Source organism: Homalodisca vitripennis, chromosome 4 (assembly GCF_021130785.1).
Source record: "Homalodisca vitripennis isolate AUS2020 chromosome 4, UT_GWSS_2.1, whole genome shotgun sequence".
In the NCBI taxonomy this organism is placed as follows: Eukaryota; Metazoa; Arthropoda; class Insecta; order Hemiptera; family Cicadellidae; genus Homalodisca; species Homalodisca vitripennis.
Genome location: NC_060210.1, coordinates 147,263,026 through 147,285,413, shown reverse-complemented (window position 1 = coordinate 147,285,413; position 22,388 = coordinate 147,263,026). Strand labels below are relative to the sequence as shown.

The window sequence follows — 22,388 nt, the reverse complement described above, 5'->3', positions numbered from 1 at the left end:
TGACGAACCCATGCAACTAGCAACCTTGAATCCACTAAAATAGCATACTATGCACTATTTGAAAGTCATCTTAGGTATGGAATAGCAGCATGGGGAAGCACAACAAAATTCAAACTTTCAAAAGTTCTTGAAGTCCAAAAAAATCTACACGTTTAATGAGCAACCTAGGACCTAGAGAAAGTTGTAGAGCTAGGTTTAAAGAATTGAAAATACTTACGGTAACATCCCTTTACATAATAGAAACAATATTGTATTGCCTAACAAGAGACCTTCCTCGAAATGGTGACCTCCATGAGCATAAAACAAGACATGGTCAAGACTTCCCACTACCTCTTCACAGAACAGCCTTATTTGAGAAAAAACCTACCTACGCTGGGAAGAAACTCTTTAATGCTCCTCCAGAAGAAATCAAGAATAATCAAGATAATCTCAAGAAAATTAAGACAGTAATGAAAAACTGGCTTCTGCAGAGAACCATCTATACAATAGAGGAATTCTACTCTTGGAGGCAACTCAATCAAGACCACTAATACTTTTTATATTAAGACTTAAATAATAACTATGTACATCTTATTTTCATTGACGCTACTTGTAATCTTAAAGATTATCAATAAAGAATCTCTGATTTCTGATTTCATATAATATTTGCTTTTTAACCAATAAGTACAATATGTAACTTCCATAACATTTTACTAATTTTAAAATTGGTTTCAGTGGACCTAACGATCATGTTTTTGTGAACTTTGTCGATCACGGTGGGCCTGGTGTCCTGCTCATGCCAGAGGAAGAGATTACAGCTATGGAAGTGATTGCTGCCTTAAAGAGTATGGCTGATAAGTCACGTTTTGCCAAAGTAAGTTAATTCATTAAATCATAATACCGTAAACAATTGTTCCTCCAGATTCTTGCGTTAATTTCAAACAACAGAATAAAATCTCAATTTTATTTTTATCAGAATTAGATAATGCATGTATTAATGAAGAGTTGTTTATTTAATTTTTTAAAACAATATTTTGGTTAAAAAATTAACTAGTAATTGGGTTTAAAGTAAACATCTTGTAGATAAAAGTGAACCGATAAATGTGTTGCTAAGTGCTAATCTCGTAAACAGCTAGACCAATTCATCTTTTTGTTTTTGTTTTGTATTTGTTGAAGTCCAAGGAAGGTTGAAATGGAAAGAAAAATTGAAAAAGTTTCCTAGAATACTTACTTTAAAATTCAGAAAAATAATTATAATATTTACTAAACATAATTCAAATTTGACACTTTCACCTGAAGTTCGCCAATGAGGCAGAAACATTTTTTTACATTAAAATTTTATAAAATATTAACATACAGTGCTTGATCAGTTGTGTAATGAAGATTGCAAAGATAAAATTACTATTTAACTTTTGCTACAGATTGTCCCAATGACGAATTTAAACCATCAAATGCATTGGAAATAGTTTTTTTAGCACTGTTATAAAACCCAACTTTATCATCAAAGATGTGAATGTACTCATAATGAATGAACTATGAATGAACGCACATAATGTCCTCAATCAAAACTGGTTGGTTTCCTTTACATTGGGTAGGGGCCATTTATACTGTGGCTTATGTTGGTAACAAAACACAAATGATGTCAGATTCTTTTTGATTGAAGTAAACATATGCTTTTTGACCAATCAAGCTTACGTATGTTTATATTTTCTTGATTGGAGTAAAAAATCAAAACCAATTATAGCATCAGAAAGTTGGTATCCAAGCTCTACATCCATATTATATTGTCTTGGATGGGGAAATAACCCAAACTTAACTGTAGAACCGTAAATAAATTAAACCGGAATTGAATTTAAACATCCGGAATAGACACTTTTACACCAGAGTAACTTTTCAGTCATACGTAAATATATATATTTTCTTCATCGTTATAATTAAGGCAAACTCAACTATAGCACTTTACAAGTTTACATATTTTATACTGGAAGTAGGTTACAAGGGTCAGCAGTACATACTTTAAGTAAGTCATGAAAACCAATTTATATATATTTTTGATCAGGGCAACAAGGCAAATTCAGCTGTGGTACTCATGACTAGAAGTGAGTTTAAACAGTGGAATAGACACTTTAGTAATGTCTGTGTATAAAAAGGCTGTAGACGTAGGGCTTCTTAGTCCTACATAGATATTTTCTTCATCTGGATGTTTTTAACTGAAGTAGGTCTCTGAGACCTTTTTTATGTATATATTTTCTTTATGAGGGCATTAGAGCAGGTGAACATAACTGTGAAGTCAGAAATGTAAAAGATTCAAACAAGAAATGTATGCTCCTACACATGCTAAATCTGTTAATAAAAGTCATAAAAATGTATTTAACTTTTTGAATGTCTTAACCATGGGCACTGAAATCATAACCACCAGATATATGTCTGCTTCTGTTTGAAAACTATCATAGGGCTCTATCATATTAAATCATAAATGTATTCACTATGCCCTTCTATTTTGAAAACTGTGTGTGAAGCCGCGGGTAACTGCAAATAAATATATAAGTTATATGCATATAAATGTATATATGTATTATATATACATATATATATATATATATATATATATATATATATATATATATATAGGGAATGATATGTTACTAAATAATTCCCTAGTTAAGAAATTAAAGATATATAATTAGTCAAAATAATAGTATTGTATTTACAGAGAGAGGATGATAATTCTTTATAATAATGACCAAAACAAAACAGGTGGTCTATATCTTTTACAATATTAAAAATAAATTATATTTTTAAATCAGCTGACCAGCTGACACTACATGAGCCCCCTAGGGAGACTGGAAGTCAGGGATCAAGCCGTAAACGCACATTGCGACCAAATCTGGTAGCGTACTCTGGTGTTGCATTGTCCGGGTCTGCAGCAGGTGTACCGATGCTGGGTACCGGTGTGTGGGCGCTTCTTGGTTGAGGCTGTGGGGAAGGGTCAGGTAGGATGTAAGCAGGCTTCACTCTGTCAATGCTTACTTTAGAGCTTCTATCTGCGATCTGGTCATAGTTTTGTCGTCACGGCTGAGCACTTTGTGAGGTCCGCTGTAGGGAGGTTGCAGGGCTCGACGCACAGTATCGTCACGTAAGAAAACATGAGTGCATGTTGATAATTCCTGGAAGACAAATGTCTGAGGTTTGCTGTGAGCTGAGCCAGAGACAGGTTGAAGGCGAGATGTTTGACGTTGCAGCCTGACAACAAGGTCAGAGATGTCTTCACTGCGTCCCAACCCCGGAGGGCTGGCAAGGAGTGATCCAGGTAGACGTAAGGGTTCTCCGTATACTAGTTCAGCAGAGGACGTTGTTAAATCTTCTCTGTATACGTTTCGGATACCAAGCAGGACTAGAGGGAGGGCTTGGAGCCAGCTTGATTCCGGGTGACAGATGATGGCCGCTTTTAGATGACGGTGAAAACGTTCGACCATACCATTGGGTTGTGGGTGATAACTGGTGGTCCGTAGACGTTCAATCCCAAATGTAGAGGTGAGACGTTTGAAAAGTCCAGATTCGAATTGACGACCTTGATCCGTTGTGATACGTTCTGGGCATCCAAAACGGGATATCCAACAGTTCACCAAAGCTTCGGCGACTTCCTCAGCAGTGATTTGCTGAAGTGGGTGAACTTCTGGCCATCTGGTAAACCTGTCAATAACGGTCAAACAGTATCGGTACGGGCCAGCTGGTGGGAGTGGTCCAATTATGTCTACATGAATGTGACGAAAACGAGCAGATGGTGGATTGACTGTTCCAAGTGGACTGTGAACGTGGCATGAAACTTTGGCACGTTGGCAGAGCTGACAAGTTCGGGCCCAAGTGCGGCAATCTCGCTGAATATTAGGCCAAACAAAACGTTGAGATATGAGGCGAGCTGAAGCTTTGATGCCGGGATGACTTAAGTTGTGTAGAGAGTCAAAAACCAGTCGTCTGAGAGGAGCAGGTACAAATGGTCGGAGTGAAGGATTAGAAGTGTCACAGAAGAGGTCAACGTTTGAACCAGGGACTGTGATTCTCTTGAGCTTCAATGCTGTGTCACGGTTCAAAAGATCTTGAAGTTCAGTGTCCTCTCGTTGAGCCTGCGAAAGAGTACAGTGGTCGACAGTTGTGATTCCTGAAACGGCATCGACACGTGAGAAAGTATCGGCAACGATGTTTGCAGATCCAGATATGTGCTGAATGTCAGTAGTGAATTGGGCAATAAATGATAGTTGATTGACTTGAACAGGAGGAAGTTTATCTTTTCTCTGTTGGAAAGCAAATGTCAATGGTTTATGATCAGTGAATATAGTACAACGTTGAGCTTCTAAAATGTGTCTAAAATGATGTACTGATGAGTAGACTGCATAGAGTTCACGGTAGTAGGCGGGCCACTCTATTTGTCTTGCAGTAAGTTTTTGAGAAAAGAAAGCAAGTGGTTGCCATTCATTCTTGACGAGTTGTTGAAGGCATGCCCCAACAGATGAGGTGCTGGCGTCAGTGAAAAGTCCGAGTGGAGCGTTTGGGTCAGGGTGATTGAGCAGAGTTGCTTGAGAGAGATTCTCCTTGCAATTGATGAAGGCCTGTTCTAACTCGGTGGTCCAGGTTATCTTCTGATTTCCTTTTAGGCCTGCAAGAGCAGAGTGAAGTGGTGCTTGGTGTTGAGATGCAGAAGGAATGAATCTTCTATAAAAATTAATCATGCCCAGAAAACGACGTAGTCCCTCTGCAGTTTCCGGGCGAGCGAAGTTCTGAAGAGCGGTGATACGATCGGGAAGAGGTCTAGTACCACTGGCAGATACTTCGTAGCCTAGAAAGGTAACTATTGGAACTCCAAGGACACATTTGTTAGCGTTGACAAGGATTCCATAGTCTGTGAGTCTTTGAAAAAGGATACGGAGGTGATCTTGATGTTGTTCGGATGTTTGTGAGAAAATAAGTATGTCATCAATGTATGGGAAACAAAAATCAAGTCCTGAAACCACTTCGTCGATAAATCTCTGAAATGTTTGTCCAGCATTTCTGAGTCCAAACCCCATGAAGGGAAATTCAAACAAACCGAAAGGTGTGGTTATGGCTGTCTTAGGGATGTCGTCAGGGTTTACTGGTATTTGGGTGTAAGCTTTTACTAGATCAATGACCGAAAATGTTGTGCACCCACGAATTTGATGATTGAAGTCATGAATGTGACGTACCGGATAGCTGTCAGGAATGGTTCTAGTGTTTAGAGCACGGTAGTCACCGCACGGTCGCCAACCATCAGTCTTCTTAGGAACTAAGTGCAGAGGAGACGACCAAGGTCCATCAGAGTGTCGGGCAGTCCCTTCTTGGACCATACTATCGAATTCGGCTTTGGCGATTTTAAGGCGATCAGGTGCAAGACGGCGAGGTCGGCAAGAGATTGGAGGGCCAGGCGTCGTCTTGATGAAGTGTAATGTATTGTGCTTCACCTCACGAGGTGTTCCAGCCGGACGAGTGAGGGTAGGAAACTCAGCAGGCACAGCGTGGAATAGAGAAGACTCGGTGAGGGTCTTCACACTAGGAACAGAGGCATCAGAAGTTTGACATCTTACTGTTAAATTAGTTGTTGAGTCAATCAAGCGTTGATTGCGACAGTCAGGAAGAAGTCCGTAGTGAGCAAGAAAATCAGATCCAATGATGGGCATGGTGACATCAGCGATGATGAATTTCCATGCAAAGATGCGTCGCAAACCTAGATTTAGACCAAAATTTCTTAAACCGTAGGTGTGAATTTGTGATGAGTTCGCTGCAACCAAGTCGTAGTCCACGCGTTGTGGTCTGTTTTGTAGTAGGTGACGTGGGTAGCAGCAGAGATCAGAACCAGTGTCTATGAGAAATTTAGTACCAGTAACCCGGTCACTGATGAGAAGGCGTCGTCCTCCAGTTGAGCAGCCAGTAGATGCCATTATTGACTGCTGTTGGGAAAATTTACAGGGCTTGATACATTTATTAGCTTTTTTACCATATTTAAAATGATACCAACATATATCGGAGGAGCTAGATAATGATTTAGAACCATCCTGGCCGTGTAAGTCTGAGCGAGACCCAGGATGATGAGCTGAGAGTGCTGTCTCGATCTGAGAAATCCTATCCGTCAATTCCTTTATGACCAAGGTGAGTTCTGAGTCAATATTTACAATTTTACGGTTGAGAGAACACACTGTAGATGGCAAAGTAAATACACTTACATTCGGAGTTGCGGTGCTTTGAACTGTACTCAAAGGGATTGATGGGCTTACCTCAAATATCTTGTCAGCAACATGAGCTACTTGCTCTAGTGACTGTTCTTGAGGTTGTGCCTGCAGTATTGCTTGGACTTGGCATGGTAGGCGAGTGATCCATAGTTGACGAATAAGATCCTCATGTATTGGAGTGTTACCGGAAAGCGATAGTAGATGACGAAGGAATTGAGATGGTTTACGAGATCCCATTTCTTCCTCCGTCAGAATTTGTTTTAGTCGTTGATTGGTACTGAGAGAGAGCCTTTGGATAAGTTCGGTTTTGAGACGCGTGTAAGGGTTGGCTACAGGAGGAGCTTTAATTATATCCCTTACCTCATGAGCGTAGCGACCTACTAGCTGACTTACCGCGTATGCAAATCTTGTATTCTCCTGTGTAACATGGGCGATGGTAAACTGAGCTTCGACTTGTGCAAACCATAGTTCCACATCTTCGGGCCAAAAGGGTGGAAGTTTGACACTTACCCAATTGACGACACGTTGGGGAGAGTCTGCAGTTTGTATATCAGGTTCCGCATGTTCATTGTCCTGGTTATCAGGATGGTGAATCTCTTCAGCATTGTTTTCTTGCTGACCTTGAAGATGACGTTGCAGATCTTCAACTTGAGTCCGCAAAATGTCGTTTTGCCTTTGAAAATCTTCCATTGAATGTGAATAAAAGTGGGTCTTGAATAATATGTCCTTTCCTTTTCGGGGTCACCAATATAGGGAATGATATGTTACTAAATAATTCCCTAATTAAGAAATTAAAGATATATAATTAGTCAAAATAATAGTATTGTATTTACAGAGAGAGGATGATAATTCTTTATAATAATGACCAAAACAAAACAGGTGGTCTATATCTTTTACAATATTAAAAATAAATTATATTTTTAAATCAGCTGACCAGCTGACACTACATATATATATATATATATATACACAGAGTGTAACAAAACTCTCTACACAAACTTTAGAATATTGTTCAATTGATTAAGAGAAATTAAAAACTAAATGCAAGCAATGGTTTATATCTTTTCATTTACAGTCTATCTATCTGTACTTGGTTTTTAATTTAAATGTTTTATTATATCAACCAGTAAAGATATAAAACCCAAATTTGGTACAATTATTTTTCTTGCTGTCTCAAATCAAGAGAAAAATTAATGTTATATTATCATATCACATTTCAAGATGGCAGACGGTTGAATTTCTTAAAATTTAATATGGTAAAAACTAATAAGATCATGAATGGGTAATTAAAGTTGCTACATTTAATTATAAACATTTCCTAAAGTCCTAGAATAGTTTATTTTCTTAATTTTTGAACTCATAGAAAGTTCAAACATCTTAACACAGGAAACATTACATTAGTGTGTCAAGCTCAGTGTTTATTCCTCAGTAAAAAAGAAATACCAATTTTGAAATTAAAACAATCTTTACATATTTTTTATTTTCAGACTGTCATATTTTTGAAGTAAACCCAGATCTTCTTGATTGTTACGTTTATCTACACACCCTAAATATTTTGTCTAAAATCCTATTTCTAACCCTTCTTAGTTTGTGGTATTTCTACAAATTACATACTATATTTGTAAACAAATGTTCACAGATGTTTTTTTACGTAGAAGCTTGTGAGTCTGGATCTATATTTGATAATCTGCTGCCAGATAATTTAAACAGTAAGTATTAATAGATTACACACAACAGTAGTAAAAGTTATTAATCCTAGATCGGTTGCCTCAACATTCACATGTCAATGATTGCAGTAACAGGATGTCACTTCCACACTTGACGAGGTGATGAAATTGTATTGTAATATTATCAATTTTCCTCTCGGAGAGTACTTGCTCATATTTCAATACTAATCGAAATAAGAAGTTCCACCCGCTTGTGTGCAATACAACTTTCATAGTTAGTGTGCTGAGCTGTTATGTTTTGTGTAACTAACCAACACCAATGCTGGAAAGTTGGAATAGCTTAAACCAGTAATTTTATTTTAATTATCTTACAAACAACTACAGGTTGTAACGTCCATCAACACATAAAAACGTTGATGAGATACTTTAATTTTACATAATCAGGGTCCCCACCCGACCGTAAAAACTGTGAAACCATGAATAAGCCGTGAATTTTGTTCAAAAATCTTTACAACTTGCAATTAAATGAATCGACATACATCATCCCCCTGACTCTGTCGTAAGGCCTGGTTCACATGTGTGTTCTCAAGAATCTCGCAAGCCTAATCTCAACGACTTGTGGTGATTGGTCTTGGCAATTGGAACAATTTGGTAAAGCAATTTTAGATATATTTCATAGAAATCTGTCTATTGCAATCACCCTCATGAAGGAATTTCCTTGAGGTTTTTTGCATTTTCTCTGAAACTCTAGAACTCAAAGCTACCATAATCTCTAAAATATATATGTATGAGCTTATGCAATAAAACATGTGAAGACATTAACTGTCGTAATTGTTAATGGACTAAACTTGGTTCAGGGACATTATTTGTACGTAGATGAATTAGTTAACCAGTTTTAACCAATAAAAAGTTTCAAGATGGCAACTATTTGCATTTGTACAAAAATTCCAACTCCACTAACTCCTACTATAGACCCTAAATGATAGATGTAAAAAATATTACGTAAATATAAACAACTTTTATTCTTGCACTTTTTCAATGTTTCTTAAGGCAGAAATACCTTAGAGTCATTTCCTAGATCAAAACAAAAAAGGTGTTTTAATTCTCAGGTTACCTAAAATAATGTTTGTTTTAAGTATTTTTTAAAGAGTGTGCTCATTTGAGTTCCAGATTGTGGGTGTACAAAATGTTGAGTAGTACACAACATTGCAGTAATAAGTGTGAACACAATAACTGTCATAGTTCTTAATACATTTAGTCTAATCTTGGTACAGACATAGCATTTACATATATTAGATGGGTTTTTAGCGAACGATAACCAATAAAACGTTACAAGATGGCAGGCTATTCCCATTTATGAAAAAATTTGTATTTCAGACATTTCACAACATAAATCAAAATTAATGCTCTTTATTAAAGTGTCATGCACTTTCAAGCAACATTTATTCTTACACATTTTTCAATAATTGTTATGATATCAAGATAATGGTGGCCCTTTGAAATTTAGAAGTATACTTTACAATGAAAACACCAGTTAATACCAACATAATTTCTGATTGATTGTTACAATCAAGTCCACACTTACAAACAAACTTATATACTTATAACGATTTTTGTCTTCAAAATTATGAAGTTTCTATATATTTGAAAGAGTTAGAGTATACTAACATAAACAACCTTGGGAGTTATCATTCCAATCAGTCAATCAAATTATTTATTTACATGAACATTGATTACAGTAACGGCGTAATGAAAAAAATCAAGCATTAAAAAAATATTCAAAAGTATAAAAAAACTTATGTAGAAGCCAGGTCTTAAGTGATATCTTAGAATTCTGGTTTTCTCTGCATCTCTTCAGGTTGTCTGGGAGTTGATTTTACAGTTTTATTCCAAATTAGGTAGGTTTCTTTTCAAATGGCATCTTGTGGTGTAGATAAGTTATAGTCATAGTTATTTCTAGTGTAATAGCTATGATTGTCACCTGGGTAGTCAGGTTTCTGAGCCATTGTGAAGCAGGTGGCCTCAGATGTATAGTGGTACAATGAGTTCTGTAAAGGGTTGGCAGCATAAAGCTAGGGGAGTCAGTCCTGCTAGTATTCAAATTGCCTTTTTTCTGTAGGACTAGAATACATTCCCCGTTTCTTGCTGAAGAGTTGTTCAAAACTAATAAATCATACCTCAGACTAAATTTGAAAAGAGAGAAATATGCTGTCCTGGCAGTATCATTGTTACAAGAGATTTTTACCTTTTAAGGGCATAGATACTAGAGTTAAGCTCACTGCAGAGGTCATAAATTTCTGATTTTAGAGAGATATTATCATCAATTGTAATGCAGAGGTATTCAAAGCTACAAAAAAGTAGATTTCAAGAAATATTGAGTCTTTTTTGTAATAAGAAGGGTTGTGTCATGTGCATATAACATAGGCTGGGGCCCAGTCAAGATGATAGTTTTGAAGGTAATTTGTTAACATAATAAAAAGTACTGTTCCATTTATAGATTCTTGAGGAACATCTATAGTGATTGGGTGTAGGGTTGATCTTGCTTTATGGGATGTGTTATTTATTGTATAGTTCATTTCAACTAGTTGCTGTTAGTCCTTCAGGTAGCTAGCAAAACAGGTGTGCGATGCTCCTCTAATGCTCATATTACCTACTTTTTGTGGAGAAGTAGAGAGCGGTTTAGGAAATAAAATGCCTTACTGAAGTGTAGTAGCACAGCAGTCATCTTCTTCAAATTGATAGATAATGAATTCCATTAGTTGAAATGTAGCGGTAGTACTGGATTTTTCTCAAAGGGAGTCAACCTGCTGAGTCATCAAGATGTGAATAGTCGAATGTGTTATCTGTTGGTTCAGCAGGATTTTTTTCAATTACTCTAGATATTGTTAGGAGAATCGACATTGGTTTATAATTTTCCATTGATGTTACACTGCTTTTCTTATGTTTCGGGAATCCTTTTGCAAGTATTAGTTTCATTGGAAAGATACCTTGTGAAAAATATGGCAGATTTATTATGTGACATAAGGGACTTGCTATTTCATCCTTGCAGTGTTTCAGTAGTGTGCAGGTGCGATCATCAACACCTGCTGATGGTTTTGAGGTTAGGGATGTTAGTTCATGTAGGACTTCTTCTGGTGTAATTGGATGAGGGATGAAGTCAGGTATATCACCAGTTTTTGTATGTTGGTAGTTTATTTACTGCTTGGCCAGCATTACAGAGAGTGATGTCGGCTATTTGTGTAAAATGATGGTTGAAGTGTTGTGAAGTGAAGTGTGTAATTTCAGAAGTGTCCTGAATTTGTTTTTCATTTACTATGAGTTCAATTGGTTCATCCTTGCACTATTTTTGCATTGTTCATAGTTCATAACATCCCAAATAGCCCTTTGTGTGTTGTTTGAGTTGTTAATAAACTCTGAAGTTTTCTCAGGATTTGCAAGTAAAAATCAAAATCTTTTTTTAGGTATCCGTTTCTACTTTATCGTCCACGCTGCCAGTTGTCATTCCCGTTTCCAGTAATTTGGAAAAAGATTTTCTTAATCTTTCAGATTCTTTATCAGTTACTTAAATCCTTGATTTTATTTTCAGACGGGATTTTATTATGTGGGTATGTTAGTAGCTTGAGGGTCTTAATGATGATTTCCTGAAAATGGTCATAGGACTCTTTCACAGAGGGGATGTTATAAACATTTTTCCAAGTCTCTAAATGAAGTAGCTGTTTCAAATAGTCCTGTGAAAAGTGTCTATCAACATGCATATATGCAACACGTAATGCATATAAACACCATCAACATCAAGATAGCTTCCTCATTGATGAATGGCATATTTGGCATACAAAAATATATGTATTCACTGACATGGCACAAAACTGATTGACTAACAAAAATAAATAAAATCTGACGACATGATTGTAATCTCTTACCATATCTCCCAAACCTGTTCAAAAAGGTTCAGTAGTTATTGAAGATAACCTCGTCTATACCGGTAGAAATTAACTGAGCGTACAAACACGTGTTTAGATTGATTGAAAACAGGTTAAAATATAGCTGACATTGCTATTTAGTTTGTTATCAAACAAATCCATCACTGGTCACTGATAGATAAATCACAATCAATGTTTAAACTTGGTAGAAATTCATCCTTTTAGTATATAGTATAACTCATTATACGGAAAATGTTTTAAAAACAAATGGCAGACACTTTTGAATACCCTAAGACAAAGGTAGAAAAACACAATGGTGTACTAAATGCAGCAAAACATCCATACTGTAGCAATGGAGGAACTAGAAGCACAAAAATACTACACCTTTTGTATAAAAACACATAATTTCTTATTTTAATACAAATTAAAAGAGTGATGACCATTAATGGGTGGACATGATTGGCGCCAAGGCTCTTAATGGACATGACTGACTCATCACTGCTAATTAGGAACTCAATGTGAAAATTAGGAATTAAACTTCAAAATTCAATATAAAGTAACCAACTGATTTAGTAAATGGCTAATCCTCATCAAAGGTTACTGTTTAGTACATACATTGAAATGTTTGTTTTCAGTTTTTGTGATGACGGCTGCAGATCCACACGAATCATCATATGCTTGTTTCTATGACGAAACGCTCCAAACTTACCTCGGAGATGTTTTTAGTGTTAAATGGATGCAAGACTCAGAAACCGTAAGTTTTGTTTACTTAAAAATTATCAATATTGTGGAATATCCAAGTTCTTAAATTAATTTAAGATTTCATTCTGATCATATACAAATACTTGCATATAACTATTACAAATTCAACAGATAAACTTATAACTAATACAATCCAATCAGCAGATTTCCAAATATTCCTAAGATGGTTTCATATACAGTCTTTCTTAAATAATTATTATACAATAAGTCTTGTGCACGAATTCTTGTTTTAGACCTAAATGTTCTCTAGGTTGTAGTAATTAATTATTAATGAACAGGAGTAATGTGTGTTATAAATAACTAATTTATTTGGTTATGGCACAATTTATATATTTGAGTTTACTATATTAGTATTATTTGCACTATTATATTTAGTTTTCATGTTTTAATTTGGTAGAACAAAGTTTTTGCAGAACTTATGATGATCATATACTAATGTATTATGCAACACAGTGGCTGCAGATTTGTATTAAGTTGCTTTGCCACTAGACGTGCAGTTATTAATTACAAATGCCTGTGTAATTATCAATCATAGAAATCCATATAAGTTAAAAGCCCTGTTTCAGGCAGAGGATGGACTACCTGTCATCTATCCACCATCAGCAGAAAAACCTTTTAATATTGTAGCACTAAGCTGTCTCTATCACTGTTTATTTAATACAGTCTGTCCTAAAACAATAAAAGACAAAGCCCCATACTTAAGCCAAAACATGTTGCCGACTCAGAAGCTATACAGTTAAGAAACAGCTATCAAACGTGCTACACATCAGGTGACACAAGTATTGAGACACTAGGCTCAAATGAAGAAAGTTTATGACCTTAGACTGAAATACTTAAGAAAATCAGCATCCTCATTAATGAAATTATATAACTACACTAATAATACTAACAATTAGAAATAAGTGGTGTGGAACGTCATAAATAATGTAATAGTTAAGTAAAAGAATTTTTTTTAAATAAACCTCCAATTATACAGTGAAGTAGCCCAAGATGTAGAGAATGTTGCATCTCGTCTAAACAAGTATTTCACTACTGTTGCTAAGGAGCCTATAAAAAATATTAAAGAAAACATTACAACAGTACAGTATACATAAAAAAACATTTTTTTAAGAGGAGGCCAATCCCTTTTAAATCTTATTCTGCCCGTCCTCATGGGTCACTGGCCTGTGCGAGGATCTTGTCAAACAGAATGAGGGGAAGAGTTAATAGAGTACAATGTTGATGGTACTCATATAAAGTGCTACGGTCACAAACAGGATTTGAAGTTGCGCTATCTCTAAATTAGAACTAAAGTCTAACATCTTAGACCACTTGGCCATCAGCACTCCCAAACTATACACTTTCCATACTATCCCAAACCAACAAGTCGGGTCTTAAAGATATTGTAAAATGTCTTGTTCTTGTGGCAGCAATGAATTATCATCTAAACATTAAAAACTATGTCTTCCTGGACTTCTCAAATATTTTTATTGCTTAAGTCAGAATATTATTATAACAAGGCTTGAGAACTGGGGTGTACTGGAAAAAACAAAGAACATTTTATAAACGATCTAGCGAGTACACTACAGATGGTAGTGTTTCAACACAAAAAAGGCAGTACTATACAAATACAAACAGCGTATTGCCAATAATCTGTAGTATACTCCAAGGATCTGCATACGTTGGCGTAATATCAATTACCGAGACATTTAAGAACTGGAAGCAGACTTCACAGGTGGCTGATAGAACAATCATTAACCTCTATCAATGAAATATTTCAATATAAAATTAACTGTCCTAATTAAAACACATCACATTAATTTATTTATTTCTAAATTTAACAGTGTAAAATGTGATGCCATTTCAGTGTTTTTAGTAATAAAAAAAGTTTGACTTTGACAGTAACAGTCTTTTGGAAGAGTTATATAGAAGTTGTTCAATATTAGAGTATTACTGTAAGACTAATATAGTTTGCCCAACACAACCTATAATTATTAATAATTATGATTAAAAACTTGTTATATTGAATTACATTGCTTGTCTTAAAACTAATCAGTAGAATAAAATCAAGGTGAAAGACATGAATTAATTTTTTTTAACTGTTTCACATAATATTAAATTCTGTTTTAGGAGGACTTAAGGCAGGAAAGCGTAAATCATCAATTTCAAAAAGTCCGAACCGAAACTAACACAAGTCATGTTGAGGAGTATGGAGATATAGACATTGGAAACACCAAAATGAATGAAGTGATTGGGTACAAGGAAACACCCTTGGATCGGTACACTTTAAAATACGATGTAAGTTAGGGTTTTTAAACTATGGTATCTATTTATTATATTTAATTATACTTACTCTTACTCCCATGGCCATGGATACCTTAGGTAGTATTTGGCCTCGCCAACCAGCTGCCTCCATCTCTCCCTGTCTTCACAATCCCCCTGACCCGCTCTCAATTTCCGCAAGTCCTTCTCCACTTGAATATATTTAATTATGCAGATATAAATGTTCATCATACATCATAATTGTTTATTAATGACTATATAATAATTATTAAAAATAGATTTTGTTTTGTTAAATAGAACAGTTTCTAGAACTGAATCAGATTTTACCAATCAATAAATTTACCAAATTGAAATTTTGTTCAAATTTGTAACATTTTGTGAATTTTTATTCTTAATGTAAAAAATATATGACCAAATCTTGATGATTTTATTGGGTTAATACAATGATGTAGTAGAAACAATTTGTCTTGCCACCTAAATTCCTGTTTAAGTAATGCTTAAATTGGACTTTCGGAATTTTCTCACAGTATAAATATTTATGACTATATTTAATTACAATAAGATCCAATTTTATTTTTTGAAATACATACCACCTGCAGGAATCCTGATAGCTACATGGAAAGCGCTATTACGCTAAACTTTTTCACAATAATGTGTTATAATAAGTAATCTCTCGTCTGAATATGTGTGTGGTATAGCTCCAAGTAGTTTCCTTCATTGAACTAGAATTGCAAGTAGGCCTACTCTTTGGTTGAATTATTTTCAGTTCCAATTTACCACCATATGACAGTGTTCTGTCAGTTGTTACAAGTAACCAGTTGATTCTATTTCTGTTTGTGTACAATTCTATTGTTATAAAAATGAAGTTACAACAAAAGTATATAATAATAATACTATCTTATAACTTGTTGTAACCTCATTTTTACCTTGCTGGTTGACCTAATAGTTTGTAAACGTTTTGTTGTGTTTACCTTGAATAAATAAACATAGATATTTGTGCAAACACTGATTGTATAAAACGCGTAAATGTAGTTTGTGTATTTATTAAATGTGTAAATTGCCAAGGAAAGAAAGATTGTTGGACGAATTTATAGCTGATATTTTTATGAACAAGGAAGGTGACTCTGACAGTGATGAAAATAGCTGGATAAAAACTCACTTATTAGGGCACTCTTCTAAAGAAAAAACTCACTAGTTAAAGGGTTAATATATTATACTTTTTGAGTGTTAAATTGGCATCCTACTTACTCATTAAAATTATTGATGTTTCGATATAATTGATACAAATATGTTTAATAGAGTACTTTTTAAATTAAGAGTGTGCCAAACGTCTATATGTGTTTGCTAACAAAATATAGAATCTGAACAAAAATTATATTTCTGTTTTGAAACATAAATTTTTATTTACTTCTTTATTAATTTTTATTTTTAAGGGAAAAACTCCTTACAAACAATTAAACAAAGTAACAATACTACATACTTTCAATAAAAACTGGAATTACAATCATTTTAAGAAGTTTGGATTTACAAAATCAATTTCTTTAACATTAATACACACAGTCACAGTTAATATGTATAGTGGCATTGGAGGCCTTCAGTTCCTGGTAGACTGGAAGTTACGTAGACTCACTTGTAGCTCGCTTAGAGTACATATGCCTTATATTAGTTCTTTATTCAGCCTTAATCAATAAAAGTTTTAAGATGGCGATTGTTCACTTTTTTGTAAAACTTTTATCTCTGTTGTTATTTAAAATAGATAAAAAAGAATCAATGTTTATAAATGTCAAACCATTTCAAACTACTATCATACTTACACAATTTTTAATATCTTTCAATGTTTCAAGATGACGGCAGTTCAAATTTTCAAATAGGAATGGTTATATCTTATTTAATATACATTGTGAAAAATAGAAAAGGGCTACAATTTATTTAATATCTAAGTTTTTATTTGATGGGTGCCATACACGTTTTGAGTAGCATATAAGAATATCAAATTAATACAAGTGAGAATGTTTACATACTTACTAATTACAGCCAAACAATATCCAATGTTTTTAAACCACTGTGATGCTTATAGATATTTAAACCTTGTGAGATGTCAAGATGAAAGAGTTTGAAAATTTTATGATACTTCAAATGACACTAGTTAATAATATATACTTGATACTATAATACTTGATAATAGTTATGATACTTAATATTTTAAGAGAGTATTAACTGCCAACCATAAAACAGCTATCATACTATTACTATTGTACAAATTAATCTTAAAACTAATACTGTAACTTCAGTTATTTCTAGATGAAAATCGCATATAAAATCTACCTTTCTTTCAACTGCACTGGAAGGGATATTTTTCTCTACATCTAAGTAATTTTATCATTGAAATGAGTTTGAAATAATTGAATATTTTTATTTCTATAGGATGCTGTCCCAGCACATCATGTTCCAGTTGCCATACTTGGTCAACGTATTAAACAAGCAAAAGATAAAACAGAAAAAACTAAACTGCGCCGCATTTTACACACTGTAATGGAGGTAAGTATTATAAATTCTGTTTGAGAGTTAGTTGTGAACTGGATATAGCTTGATACAGTGGGAGCCACAGTGCCTGAAGTCGTTTATACTTGCACATTACTCACTTTACCTCACTAAACAGCACTTTACAATAATTTATCATATCAACATCTTGTATAAAACAAAATTATATGTATGAACTCTATCAAGAAAAGTGAATAAAACTTTAAAATAATTATAACAGTCTGAAAGGATATCTATTTGTGTTTCATTTGACATTACATTACAAACTAAAAATAAAGAAGTAAGGAAATAATGTAATAAAATGAAAGGTGCCATTATATCAGCATGTTACCATTTTGGAACTGATTCTGCGGTGCTGAGATCTCAGCTCACGACCATTTCGGATATATAATTTCAGAGCCAGTATATCGGGCCGTGACCATCAAAGGGTTAACACAGATAATGTTTTAGTTTCCAAGCATTAATTTTAGTATAATAATTAATTCTACAACACCTGTAAAGTGTTGTACAATTACATTTGTTGTACATTTTTTTAGTTTCTACAACAAATATAAAGTCTATAGGAATCATTTGACTTTTCCACAAGGGATTTAGATGAAAGTCCATCCAAGTGCTAAATTGGAACGTTTTATTACACCTGCAAGTATCTACTACATGCCTGACCTGATCATGCTGTGACTGAATCAGTTACTCATTTGTCTCTGTTTTTTATTAATTCTACATATTCGTCTCAATGTCATCTTTATTACAAAAATTATCACTAAAGCAAATAATTGTCTTAAGCAATTCAAGTTGTTAACAGTTGTAAAATTTTTGCATATTAGAAATAATTTTGTTTTAGTTTTTCAAATACAATTTTTGTCATTCATTATTTAACAGAAAATACACCTGATTTTTAATAAGAAAATAAAATATGAGTTGAAAGTCACATATTACTATTTTACTACTGTAAAAATATGTTTTTAAAGGACAAAACTTATGTTATAAAAAAGAAACAATTTCCCAGAAATTACATAAGATAAGGTAAAAATGAAAAAGATAAGACAACATATTACAAAAAATATATTTTATTTAGTTGATTAACATATTTAAAGATAATATGAAAGAAGTTCAATCCAATAAGAAATTATTTTAAGCCATTCATTAAAGTCAGTAATTGTTATCAACATTCTGGAATAGTATAATTTTACAATTTTGTCAACCGATAGTCAATGTTAATTTTTCTGGCAAATAAAGTGTTATAATTTGACTATACTTATATTGAATTCATTGTTATTTGAAATTGTCTGATAACATTCAGATTATTAATCCAAAATATTTGCATCTCCAAAATAACAAGTTATCACATTAAAATATTTGTATCAGTATCTAGAATTTAAGCTGGAAATGTTCTTATTTTATTATAAATTGTACTTTTGAGTAATATAACCCAAACTTTAATTTGAATTAGTTTCAGTTTATCATTTGTTAAAAATCTTAATTAAAATGATTTTCTAATTACAATTCTAAGATACATTATAATCTAATAAGTGATATGTTTTTTTGTAGTTCTTGAAAGTTAAGTTATTGGTTAATATTATAAATAAGTATTTTGTATTTTAAGGGACGCAGAATGATTGAGCAAACCTTCAGCAAACTACTAAGAAGTGTTCTCCCATTTACTGAAAACCAACAATTTTTTACTGAAATTAACAAAAGGCCTGCACTGACAGAACAGAATGTCAACTGTTTTGACAAAATTGTCAATAAGATTATAAAAGAATGCTTCAGTATCAGTCAGGTGAGTGTTCAATGTTATACTCTTCAAGATTGTCTGAGATTTACAATTTATATTGTTCTCATGTTATTTATGGATTAAACACATTTATAATATGAAAATTGTAAGCTAATCAACATTCATTGTCAAACATTAAATTTAATGAATCAAATTATTTTGAATAAACCAGTGGTATATTCAAGATTTGAGTTAGAAAGGGCCCAAACCTGTCTTCTCATATTTCAGGCAAGGGGTAACATTTTTGTTTATGAATTAATGCATTAAAGGTTACAGAGTGCTTGGAAATTGTGGACCATAACCTTGAGAAATGGTTAAGTAGATTTGATTAAACCAACAAATTTCTTAAACATTACATATGTCTTCCCTGTGATTACCTCAGTAAGAATACCTACAAACTGGGTTTTAATCCCTAGTCTTAAACCATGTAGGATATATTACAAGCAGATAGGCAGTCTATAATATCAGATATAAATGCCCATCTAATTTTATTTCTAAAAATATTTATATATAAAATGATATATTATTTATTGTGAAAGTTTAAATTGCATCTACTTTCTTTTGATTTCCTTATTATTCATTCAATTGGGCGATCTAGTTCATTGGTATTTCACACTGAGAAAACAGTTTGCATTTCAAATTGTACTACGAAATATATGGAGCTTCATTTATTTATTTTTGTATTGAACATATGACTGAAGGATCTGCAGACTCTGACATAATTGGCTGGGTGGGAGATTTCTTAATGTCTTAATGGTCCAGTTTCTTTGGAACTGTTTAAACCAATGAAGAATAGTTTTAATTGTATGTGGAAGTTCGTCAAAAATGTTGTTGCACAACAATCACAGATTTAAACTCTACATACTACAATACAAGCTGTGTTTTCTGTTGTACACGCAGAATGATGATGATCATGCCAGACTGATAGTATTTATACATAGTATAATGTCCGTGTGTGTCCAGATTGAGATTGTGGATACAGATGTTTGACTACATAGGTCAACTGAGTGATGAAATAAAGACTTGTATATTATTATAAGGACACCCTTAGTATGACCCTGTATTTTACTTTAAGTTGCATTGCTCAGCTCCGATATTGATCCAAATGAAAAGTCATCTATTGAGATATGCTAGAAACTGTAAATAATATACAGATTTTTATCATAGGTTGGTTTTATAATATTTATTTCATTAAAAAATTAGTAGTTTTCAATAAAAATATATATTTGTATTTAAAACTTATCATCTTTTGCAAGTCTTGAAAGCTAAGAATACATATTTGTGTAGATATAACATATAATACTTCCAAGATATATTCCAACATAGCAAGCTTTGAACTCAATAACTTTTATGTTAAACTCACTTCCTTACAACTTTAACTATGCTTTTATACATATATTTTAGATAAAACATTTTACTGGTATCAATGTTCCTCCTTTGAAGAAAATGGAGTTGATGTAATTGTTACCTCTAAGTTTTACATTGAGATGGTGAACAATTATTTCATCACAGATACGCAAAGAATGGAGGCTCAATAAATATAGCCCCAACTAGATAGAGCCATGACACACAGTGCTAGATCTTCAATTGCAGTTCTTAGGCGCGTATTTTCCTAACTTTTAATTTCAAGATTTGGTGATATGTTATGGCCTTCACAATCCCCTGATGTGTGCATATTAGTCTTTTACTATGGAGGCTACTCAAAGAAAAGGTTTACAAAGATAACCTCTTCATGCTAGATGAATTGAATGATGGGATTTGCCATACAGTGAGCCAAAATTAAAGGCATACCTACTAGAAAAAGTATCAGCTAATATGCATGATCAACTTTTTGTTGCCAAAAATTGGCCCCCACTTGTCAGATTTATTTCAGTGTAAGAGTATTAAATCCTCTGGTTTCATAAATGTTATTGTATAAATAAAATTTTAGTTTAAGCACATAGTTTGCAGTTATTTAAAATTAACCAGTCATCCATGCTCTACCTTTATAATAATAATAATCTTGTTTTCTTTTCAGAATCCTTTTGCTGCCTCTCACTTACATAAAATAATAAACCTGTGCAACATGGTACCAGAATCAAAACTTGTAGAAAAAGTACTACATATTTGCAGTGGAAAATCAAGGATACAGGGTGTTGTGTAGCCATCTGGCTATGGTAATTGTACAATCCAAGCGATTTGAACTTCTTTGTGTGTAATTAACTGTACCAAGAACAATTCCTAGAAATATTTAGGCTGAAGTATTTTTAATATCTTATAGTAAATAATAAGAATAATAATTCAAAGTTTACATAAGATGTTTTCAGTTAGCAGATAATCATGTAAGTTTCACCACTTTACAACATCTGTTGAAATGTTGTATAGCATATTTATATAAATGTGTACTATTTTAATTACTATAATAAATATCTCAAAATGAATAAACGGAAGATATGTCCTTAGTTTGGTATAAATCAGATGTTTTAAGTTCAGTAGTTTTTACAGTGAAGGATTTCAATAAAATAACATGATTGTGGAATTATTTGTTATGGATTTTATGTCTTTTTTGTGAGGGCTTTTCATTTGAAATTATTACAATAAAGTAACTTTTAAGTAAGTACTTTTATCTACTTTGAAGATAAATCTGTGAACTTAAATGATAAAAAAGCTATAGAAATCCAACTTTACAATGTTTTTCTCATATACTTAGCTTTGATTTCTCTTCCTTAACTTGTTTGTTTTAGCTGGGTTTATTTTTTATTTCATCTAAGTACATAATGAAATACCAAACCTCAAATCATGTTCCATTAAATAAAACAACTATAGTAAACAAACTTCTAACAGTCATGTTATTTTTTTTTAGTTTAGATGTTATAAGTGTTATGTTTTCTTGTAAATAAAGGAATTTTTCTAATCGAAATATAACGTTTTACTCATGAATATTAATCTTGTTTTATTACCATTGAAGATGTATAAACATCAAAACGATAGTGGAACAATCAAAACTACTAAACAAGACACAGACAAACTGCCAGTTCAAATTCATCTAGCACTTCTTGTCAAAGACTACGGTAACTAATTTTGACTGTACTTCCAGTTATATATACCAATCAAAATATAACATTCACTTATATTCTATACATTACTTTAAAAACATACGATCATTCATAATATAATTTAAAGTTAATGTCAAATTATTGACTTATTAAAACTATTGACTTTTTAATTCCAAATATTAATAACTGAACAAGTACTGAATTTTAAG

The 22,388-nt window shown here is 33.1% G+C and overlaps 1 protein-coding gene across 1 annotated transcript; it reads left to right on the top strand.

Annotated features, from left to right (window-relative positions):
- The first annotated feature begins 694 nt into the window (after nucleotides 1-694).
- On the top strand, nucleotides 695-22,063 carry LOC124360278 (legumain-like). Its single transcript, XM_046813743.1, has 7 exons — nucleotides 695-853; nucleotides 7,858-7,927; nucleotides 12,441-12,559; nucleotides 14,677-14,844; nucleotides 17,254-17,367; nucleotides 18,974-19,150; nucleotides 21,162-22,063. Exons 1-7 carry the CDS (start codon nucleotides 776-778, stop codon nucleotides 21,285-21,287), a joined length of 852 nt encoding a protein of 283 aa, XP_046669699.1. The 5' UTR covers nucleotides 695-775; the 3' UTR covers nucleotides 21,288-22,063.
- Nucleotides 22,064-22,388: the final 325 nt, after the last annotated feature.

Coding starts and splice junctions, on each gene's coding strand:
- LOC124360278 (XM_046813743.1), top strand. CDS start 776: ATGCCAGAGGAAGAGATTACAGCTATGGAAGTGATTGCTGCCTTAAAG. Junction 854..7,857: donor ATAAGTCACGTTTTGCCAAA/GTAAGTTAATTC, acceptor AAATGTTCACAG/ATGTTTTTTTACGTAGAAGC. Junction 17,368..18,973: donor TTTTACACACTGTAATGGAG/GTAAGTATTATA, acceptor TTGTATTTTAAG/GGACGCAGAATGATTGAGCA.